The sequence below is a fragment of the Heteronotia binoei genome, chromosome 1, assembly GCF_032191835.1.
Source record: "Heteronotia binoei isolate CCM8104 ecotype False Entrance Well chromosome 1, APGP_CSIRO_Hbin_v1, whole genome shotgun sequence".
Lineage (NCBI taxonomy): Eukaryota > Metazoa > Chordata > Lepidosauria > Squamata > Gekkonidae > Heteronotia > Heteronotia binoei.
The window spans coordinates 132,574,037-132,586,092 of record NC_083223.1 but is presented as its reverse complement, the minus strand read 5'-3'; the positions used below and the strand labels follow the sequence as shown (position 1 = coordinate 132,586,092).

The window sequence follows — 12,056 nt, the reverse complement described above, 5'->3', positions numbered from 1 at the left end:
TTTAATTTGAATAGTTACTTACCTATTGAAATGATAGATATCTTTTATGTTTCCAAACAAAGCTGATCGTTCCTCTGGCCCCAAGGAGAGTTTGGATTGGTCAGTGATACAATCGAGGTAATCCTATGAAATAAATGAAAGGGATGTATTAAACATGGCTGTTCTATTCTTCTTCAATAAATGGAACTATCTTTAATTGTGCACTGAGTCTCCTCCATATCAGTTTCACTTTATATTACTGTAATCCCTTCAGTAGGCCTGCACTGAACAGTCATTCTATTATGAAAGATAACAATACTTATCTGTTCACCAATACCAAAGGGATAAACCCAAGGACTGACTGCTTTGCTATGCTGCTCTGACTGTACCCTGTATGTTTTTCAAACTGCAAATGTATTCAGATTTCACCCACAGTGACAGCTTAATTATCTCCATTAATTTACTCAATAAGGTCAGTGACATTCTCCTATATTAAGGGATCTTTTAAATGAAAGGAACTATTTAAGCACCTAGATTTCATTCAGATACTCATATTTTTCCAGGACTCTGCTTATGGTACCCTGAACTAGCATTTTGAATAGCATTTTTAAAATTCCAAAACACAATACAAATAGTAAGGTCACAGTTGTCAGTTTGTAAAAGAATAGGGCCTCTGTTCTTCCGCAGTGCCTACCTGGGACACTGAAATTCAACATATGATAAACCAGAATATATTAGAGCCAAAATGTACTTGCTTGCCAAATTAGATATGTAACCTACATTTTATGTACATGGAATTGTACTCTCATGTAAACAAGACAGCTGTAAATGAAGAAAGAAAGCATTACTCTAACTCACTGATCTTGAGTTAGAGTTACTTTCTGTAGTCATTTCCTTGCTGGTCAAGTCATTTCCTTGCTGTAGTCATTTCCTTGCTTGCACCTGCCACAGTATCCTTTCAGATGTTTCTGGAGCATGTCCTGGTTGGATCCAGGCAAGCTACAGGTCAAGCCCATTGGGCCTGTCACTCCATGTACTTTTGAATGCACCCAACTCTCTGATATCTCTACATACTGCAGTGAAAGACTGACAGTGATAGGACCAATTGATCATCTGGTAAGCTTCTCTAGTTTTCAGAACACTATTTCAAAACACCTCTCTAGGTACACCAAAACTAATCATTTCACAATTACTTCAATTTCTTAAAGACTTACCAGTTCCATGAACCATTCATATGGGTATGTGAATCATTTGTTTATAGTCAACACTTGAATGTGTGACCTGATTCCACTGGAAAATATTATTTTGAAGGTGACACTGGATGACATAAAAGTTATATTTGTGGCATTAGAACCATAATGGTTCATTCACATCGCTCATGATTTTATCAAATGTCAATGTGTAAACCAGTCTCCAGGTATCTCAAGATTAAAAGCAATGTAAAATCCTATTTAATGTAGCAAATAAGCTAATGTGTTTCCATAACATTTATAAAGAAACAACGCAGGAGGAAGGAAAAACAACAATGGAAACATGAACAACTGGGATCATCTTAACAATAACACATCATGACCCCTAGCCTAAGGGTTCAGACAACTTGCAGTGGCATTCAACCAATGACAACACAACATTCCATAGCACTAAAATCAAGGAACACTGGAAATGTCATCTCGACCATGAAGATATTTGTTACATATAAACCACATTTCAATCCCACACAGGAAAATCTGATACAGCAACAATGAAAACAACTAACTGGGAAAACATATGTCAAAGCATATGTTAACAATGGGTATTTTAAAAATTATTATTGGATCCACATGCACTGTTCTACGAGCAGGGCTGGAGACACAGGCACAAATTAGAAGTCTCAATGTGTGGATGAGACGATGATGTAAGGAGGAAGGGTTTAAGTTTGTTAGGCACTGGGATGCTTTCTGAAACAAGCGGGAGCTGTACAAAAGAGATGGTCTCCACTTGTCCCCAGATGGAACCAGGCTGCTGGTACTTAAAATCAAAAAGGTGGCAGAGCACTTTTTAAACTAAATCTTGGGGTAAAGCCAACAGGAGATGAAATGTCTCTGGTTCAGGAGGACTCATCTCAAAGGGATGAAGGGTTACCTGTTACTTTTCTACCAGGTAATGGATCAGAGTTGTCCACTGAGATGGTGACAAACAGTATGGACTGTCTGCCAAATTCTTGAGGCGGCAGGAGGAAGGTTGCAGGCCTAGCTTGCCTGGGAAATTATAGATGTTTGTATACAAATGCTAGAAGCGTTCGAAGTAAAATAGGTGAGTTGGAATGTTTAGTGTTGGGAGAAAACATAGACATTGTGGAAATTTCAGAAACTTGGTGGAATGAGGAGAATCAGTGGGACACAGTGATTCCTGGATATAAGTTATATCGGAAGGATAGGGAGGGAAGGGTTGGAGGTGGGGTGGCTCTGTATGTCAGAGAGGGTATGCGGTCCAGTAAGACTGAGGTCAGAGAATTAGATTCCCTTCTAGAAATGCTCTGGGTTGAAATAGAAGGCCCAAAAGGAAATTTAACTTTGGGGGTTTGTTATCGCCCACCAAATCAAAAGATAGAGGACGATTATAATATGATGGAAGGATTAAAGATAGTGGCTAGATATAAAAACTGTGTCGTCATAGGTGATTTTAACTACCTGCAGATTGATTGGGTCAATATGTGTTCAGGTTAAGAGAAAGAGATGGAATTTCTAGATGCTCTCAATATCTGTGCTATGGAGCAGATGGTCTCAGAACCTACCAGGGGTGGGGAGGACTTCCGGGGTTGGAACATGGTGAGCTGACCTGTTTCTCTCCGGAGGAGCAGACCGGAATCTTTGTTTTGGGCATAAAAGGCATTCTAACGCCTGCTGCCTACATTTTCCAGTAAAGGAATCTGTCTAAGACATGTTTGATAATTTTGAGGGGACTTACTTTGGCTGATGAGAGATCCCAGGAGGGTTTTTTTTTTTGGCTTTGAAGAATCCCTGATGAAGAATTGCATTCGTCTACAAAGAATCTCCGGAGTCATTAAATTGACATAAACTCATCAAGATTCCAGCTTTCTATGGACTATAATAATATCTGAAGGCAAAGTGGACGGTATTAACAAGAATAGACTACGTTAAGGTAAAAGATCCTTATCTATCATTCCATGACTAAAATAAGACTGTTAAAAGAAAAGATTTAAGATGTAGAACTATTTGCAAAAGTATAAAATCAAGGAGAAGTGGAAGGGGGTGAAAGTGGAATTTTTGGAGCTAAGAGTAAGCAGAAAAGTGTAGAAAAATACTTGCTGTTTTGAATTCCTGTGGCTTTGGGGGGGGGGGGGGAAACAGCCATAACATAGCTGCAGACTCTTACTATGAAACAGGAAGTGACGTTTTGTTTTCAACCATCGTGGGATTTACAACCATCAAGAACGAGACTTCACGGCCAGAGAGTCAGGAAGTAAGTGTTGAGAGAAGAGGTATGTTCAAGCATCCGGGTCTTTTCTAGAGCCAGAAACCATAGAGAAACGTCGGCAACCATTACAGAAAGGTCAAAGGTTTTACATAAAATAAACTGGAATTGGACTTTAAAAATATTCAAAACCAATACAAATCATCCCCAAAAGGTGAAACAGTTTGGACTATCAGCTTGAAAATAAAAAATAAGCCCTAGGGGGAAAAGGAAAACTTAAAAAAAAAAAGAGGCTTGGAAATATCGCGGCCGCCATTTTGGAAAAATTAGGAACTTTAAAAATTAATATCTGGAGCTAGAAAGCTCAGAGGACGGCGATTTTGGGCTTGTTGGAAAGGGCATGCTCTAATCTATTGAATGCAACTATCAGATTGTGGCTTGGTGAGACCAACTTAAGAACCCATTATATGCAATGGAAGGACAGTGATGTCTGATCAGAAGCTGGGACGAAGGGTTACATGTTTAAGAGAAGCCTCGCTGGGAGAAGAAAAAATGGCTAAACAAGTTCAAGAACAACTGGATGCTATGGAGGCAAGATTGGTGAAGGTAATGAAGGATTTAATAACAGGAAGTGAGAAGAAACTAACTAAAGAAATAAATTCCAGTGCTGAGGAAGTCAAGAAAGAGATTAAAAAAGAGATTGATGATCTCAGAAAAGAGTCTCAAGCAACAGCTAAAAAGACAGAGGAGATAGAAGTTAAAATTAAGGATCAAGATGCTACTGTTAAGAAGATGCAGGACAAAGCAATACTGCAAGACTGTAAGTTGATGGAGAATATGATTCGTCTAAGGGGAGTGCCTGAAAAAGACCAAGAGGATCTAAAGAAGTGCATTGCTACAATTATGGCTGAATTTATGGGAGATGACCCTGAGGTGATGGGACATTTATGTGATTATATATACAGGGTCAATTCAGAATTTGCTAGAAAGCACAAGCTACCAAGGGATGTGGTAGTAAAATTTACTACAAGAGACATGGTGGGAAGGATCTTAAGTCAACACATTGAAAACCCAATGGTTGTAGAGGAAAGCAGAGTGTGGATAATGAAGGAGCTGCCGAGGAAGGTTATTAGTGACAGAAGACAATTCAAGAAATTGACTGGCAAGAGAGAAGGGAATAAGATACAGATGGATCTTACCTGAAGGTCTTAGCTTTGAGTATAAAAGACTGAGAAAGACAATAGTAGATACTCAAGGCATGGAGGAATTTTTTGCGGACAATTTGGGGATACAGAATAACTGAAAAACCATTATGGATTACAAATTAATTTCTTGGAATATAAATGGACAATTCACCACAAAAAAGGAAAGCAACTTTCCATTGGATTAAAAAACAGAAATGTAATACAGTTTGTCTACAAGAAGTACATATTAAACAATTGGATTACAAATTTTTATGGAATAGATCTCTTGGAGAAGAATTTTTTTCATTAGCTAAAGGAAAAAAAAGAGAGTGGTTTTCTATATTAAAAAATAATTGGAGCCAAAATTGATTTTTAAAGACAATGAAGGTAGATATGTTGCAGTGGAGGTGTTTATGAATGAGAAAAAGATGTTGTTATTGGGATTATATGTCCCTAATGGGGCGAAAGATGCTTTTTTAAAAGACATTATGCAACAAGTAGACCAAGTGACTTATGATCAAGTAATGGTAATGGGAGACTTCAATGGAACTATTAAGACTCTCTGGATAGATCTGAAAACAAAAAGAACAAAGATGGCAAGCTGCCAAAGTAATTTTTTGAACTAATAAAGCAAGAAAGTCTGGAAGATATTTGGAGAAAGTTCAATCCTAATATGCGTGACTATACTTTTTTTTCAGCAAGGCACAACTCCTTCTCAAGAATTGATATGGTATGGTCCATAGGATCTGGGACTTATTACTAACAAAATGGAGATTCTTCCGAAAATAGGTGCAGACCACAATCCATTAATGTGGTTAGCGAAAGAAAGGAAAAAGATGAGAAGATGGAGGCTAAATGAAGATTTATTGCAAAAAGCTGAAATAGTGAAATCTCCTGAAAAAGAAACTAAAGCTTTTTTCCAAATGAATGAAAATCAAGATGTTAAAATCCAGACCGTATGGAACGCATACAAAGCTGTTATGAGAGGAATACTAATTACATTGAACAATAAAGACAAAAAGCTAAAGAAAAACTATTGCTGGACTTACAAACAGAAATAGGTAAAAAGGAAAATGAACTGAAAAAAAGACCGGGGGGGGGGGGAAATAATGCAGGAGATTACAATTTTGCAGAACCAATTGAGACATTTATTGAACAAAGAGGTGGAGTGGAATTTTAAAAAGTTACAGCAAAAATCATTTGAAGGTGCTAATAAGCCGGGGAAATATTTGGCTTGGCAACTGCAGAAAAAAAGGGAGAAAAGGTTCATAAATAGAATTTTTTTGGAGGGCAAAGAAATTGTAGACCAAGCTGGAATTAAAAGGGTGTTTTACAAATTTTATGCTAAATTATTTAAAGGTCAACAAGTAAATAAAGAGAAAATAGAAGCTTACTGCATACAATAAAAGTGAAACCCCTAAAAGAAAGCATGGAAAAAACTTTGAATGAACCAATTGAAAAAGCAGAAATAGAAGCAGCAATTTGTTCAATGAAATTAGGAAAAGCTCCGGGTCCTGACGGTTTTTCAGCGAAATTTTATAAAGTTCTGGCAGAAGTATTAGTGCCTAAACTTCAAAAATTGATGTCCACTGTGATGGTGACAAACAGTATGGACTGTCTGCCTAAGTCTCGAGGCGGCAAGAGGAAGGTGGCGAGCCTAGCTTGCCTGGGAAATTACAGATGTTTGTATGCAAATGCTAGAAGTGTTTGAAGTAAAATTGGTGAATTGGAATGTTTAGTGTTGGGAGAAAACATAGACATTGTGGGAATTTCAGAAACTTGGTGGAATGAGGAGAATCAGTGGGACACGGTGATTCCTGGATATAAGTTATATCGGAAGGATAGGGAGGGAAGGGTTGGAGGTGGGGTGGCTCTGTATGTCAGAGAGGATATACGGTCCAGTAAGACTGAGGTCAGAGAACTAGATTCCCTTTTAGAAATGCTTTGGGTTGAAATAGAGGGCCCAAAAGGAAATTTAACTATGGGAGTTTGTTATCGCCCACCAAATCAAACGATAGAGGATGATTATAATATGATGGAAGGTTTAAAGATAGTGGCTAAACATAAAAACTGTGTCGTAATAGGTGATTTTAACTACCCGCAGATTGATTGGGTGAATTTGTGTTCTGGTAGAGAGAAAGAGATTGAGTTTCTTGATGCTCTCAATGACTGTGCTTTGGAGCAGATGGTCTCAGAACCTACCAGGGGTGGGGCGATCCTGGATTTGGTCCTAAGTAATGCCTAAGACTTGGTGAGAGATGTAAAAGTGATTGCGCCGCTTGGGAGCAGTGACCATAATGTTATTGATTTCACCGTTTGTATAAATAGGGAGTTGCCCAAAAAGACTGCCACAACCACGTTTAATTTTAAAAGGGGTAAATACACTGAGATGAGGAGGCATGTGAGGAGGAAACTGAAAGGAAAGGTAAATACGGTCAAAACCCTTGGGGAAGCTTGGTAACTATTTAAAACAATAATCCTAGAAGCTCAGATAAAATACATACCACAAGTTAGGAAAGGCACAAACAGGCATAAGAAAAGGCCTGCATGGTTAACAAACAAAGTAATGGAAGCTGTAAAAGGTAAGACGGACTCCTTTAAGCGGTGGAAAACCAGTCCAAGTGAGATTAGTAAAAGGGAACACAGGATGTGGCAAATCAAATGCAAGACTGTAATCAGGCAGGCAAAAAGGGACTATGAGGAGCATATTGCAAAATACATAAAGACCAACAATAAAAATTTCTTCAAATATATTAGAAGTAGGAAACCAGCCAGGGAAGCAGTGGGGCCCTTGAATGACCATGGGGTAAAAGGATTACTGAAGAAGGATAGGGAAATGGCTGAGAAGCTGAATGAATTTTTTGCCTCCGTCTTCACTGTGGAAGATGAGAACTTTTTGCCCGCCCCAGAACTACTAATTTTGGAAGGGGTGTTTAAAGAACTGAGTCAGATTGAGGTGACAAAAGAGGAGGTCCTACAACTGATAGACAAATTAAAAACTAATAAGTCACCGGGTCCGGATGGCATACATCCGAGAGTTCTGAAAGAACTCAAAGTTGAACTTGTGGATCTTCTAACAAAAATCTGTAATCTTTCATTGAAATCTGCCTCCGTTCCTGAGGACTGGAAGGTAGCAAATGTCACCCCCATCTTTAAAAAGGGTTCCAGAGGAGATCCGGGAAATTACAGGCCTGTCAGTCTGTCTTCAATACTGGGAAAGTTGGTAGAAACCATTATTAAGGACAGAATGAGTAGGCACATTGATGAACACGGGTTATTGAGGAAGACTCAGCATGGGTTCTGCAAGGGAAGATCTTGCCTCACTAACCTGTTACAGTTCTTTGAGGGGGTAAACAAACATGTGGACAAAGGAGACCCGATAGATGTTGTTTACCTTGACTTCCAGACAGCTTTTGATAAAGTTCCTCATCAAAGGCTCCTTAGAAAGCTTGAGAGTCATGGAGTAAAAGGACAGGTCCTCTTGTGGATCAAAAACTGGCTGAGTAATAGGAAGCAGAGAGTGAGTATAAATGGGCAGTCCTCGCAGTGGAGGACGGTAAGCAGTGGGGTGCCGTAGGGCTCCGTACTGGGTCCCATGCTCTTTAACTTGTTCATAAATGATTTAGAGTTGGAAGTGAGCAGTGAAGTGGCCAAGTTTGCAGATGACACTAAATTGTTCAGGGTGGTGAGAACCAGAGAGGATTGTGAGGCACTCCAAAGGGATCTGTTGAGGCTGGGTGAGTGGGCGTCAACGTGGCAGATGATGTTCAATGTGGCCAAGTGCAAAGTAATGCACATTTGGGCCAAGAATCCCAGCTACAAATACAAGTTGATGGGGTGTGAACTGGCAGAGACTGACCAAGAGAGAGATCTTGGGGTCCTGGTAGATAACTCACTGAAAATGTCAAGACAGTGTGCGGTTGCAATAAAAAAGGCCAATGCCATGCTTGGAATTATTAGGAAGGGAATTGAAAACAAATCAGCCAGTATCATAATGCCCTGTATAAATCGATGGTGCGGTTTCATTTGGAATACTGTGTACAATTCTGGTCACTGCACCTCAAAAAGGATATTATAGCATTGGAAAAAGTCCAGAAAAGGGCAACTAGAATCATTAAAGGTTTGGAACACTCTCCCAATGAAGAAAGGTTAAAACGCTTGGGGCTCTTTAGCTTGGAGAAACATCGACTGCGGGGTGATATGATAGAGGTTTACAAGATTATGGAAGGGGTGGAGAAAGCAGAGAAAGAAGTACTTTTCTCCCTTTCTCACAATACAAGAACTCGTGGGCATTCAATGAAATTGCTGAGCAGTCAGGTTAAAATGGATAAAAGGAAGTACTTCTTCACCCAAAGGGTGATTAACTTGTGGAATTCACTGCCACAGGAGGTGGCGGCGGCTACAAGCATAGCTAGCTTCAAGAGGGGTTAGATAAAAATATGGAGCAGAGGTCCATCAGTGGCTATTAGCCAGTGTGTGTGTGTGTGTATTTGGCCACTGTGTGACACAGAGTGTTGGACTAGATTGGTCACTGGCCTGATGCAACATGGCTTTCTTATGTTCTTATAATTTTTTAAATACACACAAGTAAAATATATATATAACACTGATAAAAGCACAATAGTTTCAGTAGTTTGTGACTGCAATATTTTAAAAGAGCTGTTTTTTTATTTTGTGGTATTAAGCAGCAACTCAAGACACCACCACCTCAAATATAAGAGTGGAAGTACATGACATAATGCAGAAAATCTGGGATTCTGTCTTATGCTGTGAATTTTGTGTCAGATACTAAAAGTGTTTTGAAATCAGGTTCTATCAGAACAGCCTACAGATTTAAGAAGACTGAAGGACTGAAACATCTACTGAGAATATCCGGAATAGACATATTGCAGCTGTTAAAAGTTCTTCTGCTACTCCTCTAAAACAGGACATTCTGAATAAAACATTGTTGTACTTGACTCCTACTTTGTTCTACTGCTTCAGACAAACACAGCTGTCCACGAGTATATTGGGAAGTTTTGGGACATTTTTGCAATATTGAATAATTTCTATACAGGGTTGCAGTTCTGTGTATTTTTGCTTATACTCATTTTTTATGTGCCTGTAAACACAATGATTGTTTTGAGTGCCTCTGAGCTCGTGGATTTACTTTTGTAATTGCTTTTCCTGGTTGATTCACCACCAACTGTTATATATTTGTACTTATGTTTGTAAAAATTATAGAATATGGTTTGTTGATAAAATATTTGATGGTGATAATGTAGCAGGAAAATAACAGAGCCACACACTTCTGGTATGAAACGATTTTACTCTGGCACCAAAGCAGAACTTAGCAAGGCATAAGCCTTCAAAATGACTAAGTTAAAGTTATTTTCATACCAACCGTTTTTATTCACCCCAAAACAAGCAGGCAAGCCCCTAGGCTTATCTACTCAACATGCCCCACCTTCCTGTAATTTTCCATACATCCTGCCTTCATGCGTTATCAGCTTAGCAAGAAGCTTCTCAAAGGGGCCTTTTTAAATCTACTTTTAAAACCTTGAATTCACACCCATTTGGGCTGTGTGGCCTCTAATAGTTACTTTAAACATTGCATCAGACATTCTCTTCTGAAGGCAAAAAACATATTTTCATTTATTATTATTGGGGTATTCTTTAATTATTCAGGGGTCCCTCTTCAATAACTTAGCGGGGGGGGGGGTTAGGGGTTTTTTTTACATTTGTTAATTCCCAGGGGATCCCCTGGTTTGGAAGAAGAAATTGGATTTATATCCCACCCTCCACTCCAAGGCCTCAGAGTCTCACAATCTCCTTTATCTTCATCCTGCACAACAGACACCCTTTGAGGCCGAGAGGACTCTCACAGCAGCTGCCCTTTCAAGGACAACCTCTGCCAGAGCTATGGCTGACTCAAAGCCATTCCAACAGGTGCAAGTGGAGGAGTGGGGAATCAAACCGGGTTCTCCCAGATAAGAGTCCGCACACTTAACCACTACACCAAACTGGCTCTCCCCCCTCTTCAGGGTTATCAGAAAGTGGGGGGGGGGGATGTCCACTGAGCACTCTATTATACCCTATGGAGACTCACCATAGGGTATAATGGAGAATCAACCTGTGGATATCTGGGACTCTGGGGGCTCTGTTTTTTGAGGCAGAGACACCAACATTTCCGCATAGCATCTGGTGCCTCTAGAATTCCCTTTAGAAGAAGAAGAAGATATTGGATTTATATCCTGCCCTCCACTCCGAAGAGTCTCAGAGCGGCTCACAATCTCCTTTACCTTCCTCTTTAGAATTCAGTCATGCTTTTCACAGCCTTACTCCTGGCTCCACCCCCAAAGTCCCCAGGTATTTCCTGACTCAGACCTGGCAACCCTACACATTTTTTAGAATGTGCCAGTATGGCTGCAGACATTTTCAACAAGTGGGTCAAATTAACACAACTCTAATATGGCAAGTCTGCCCTGCACCACCATCTCTTTTGTTTACCCTTTTTAAAAGGAGGAGGAGGAAGATGGGGGAGAAGAAAAGAACAGACAAAAGAACATGTATACTGCCACAACAGTATCGCCTGTAAGCAATCCTTCCTAACATGCACATTTTCAACCGATCTAAAGAAAATCCTTTCCTATTAGCATTTTCTTCAATGAACTGTATTAACATTCCACATTTAAAAACCTGTATTTTTTTTTTAATATACCCTTGATAAACTTAGAATTTGCCCTAGTTAGGAAACATGGTGCTATTAACAGGCTGGAGACTTATAACAATGAGACTTCATGATATCTAAACTCTCCAGCAGACACTTATCTACAGCCCTACTTTACATTCCACCTCAACTAATTTATGACCTCATCCATGAAATCTGTTCCCTCAAATATGCTTGTACATTAAGTCATTATAACAATGTCTCTGGGGCTTCCTGAAACTGTGAGTGACCTTTTGTTTTCACTCACAAGATGCCTTGGAGCAGAGATTTTAAAGCTTTGTGAAGCAGAAACTATTGCTACACATACAGCATCCTGGGCCAACAAATGAAAAATGAGTATGAAACAGGACAGGTCATTTCCAGCTATAATTTTAAGGCAAATTTGCTTTAAAAAAAAAACAGTTGATAGAAACCTAACTTATCCAAAGTATTTCGCACCAAGAACACAGAAATGTATATAGAAGATGTAACCCTTTAAATAAGCTTATAATTTATTTTTCAATTACAAGATAGCTTGTAAGTGGGCATGTGTGAAACTTACAGGAGAAAGTGCACTTTTCACAGCGTTGTTTTCCAACCTTGAAAGTCAGCAGCATTCCATAGAGACACTTGTTAATAATTTAAAATACTGCCTATTTGCAGTCATGTATCTGTTCACTCAATATTATCAGTTCCTAATTTTAAGGCAAAGCTTCAAATTATTTTCCATATTTACATTTCAACCACGGTTGTAGTTTGTCATGAGTTTTGTTGTTTTAAATCAGGATTAC

General features: G+C 39.1%; 1 protein-coding gene across 1 annotated transcript in view; it reads right to left on the bottom strand.

Annotated features, from left to right (window-relative positions):
- Window positions 1–12,056, bottom strand: part of PLEKHG1 (pleckstrin homology and RhoGEF domain containing G1) — a 250,879-nt gene that overhangs the window by 52,802 nt on the left and 186,021 nt on the right. Inside the window, exon 4 of the mRNA XM_060238686.1 lies at window positions 23–123. Coding sequence (XP_060094669.1) covers window positions 23–123 — 101 coding nt within the window. The remainder of the gene's footprint in view (window positions 1–22; window positions 124–12,056) is intronic.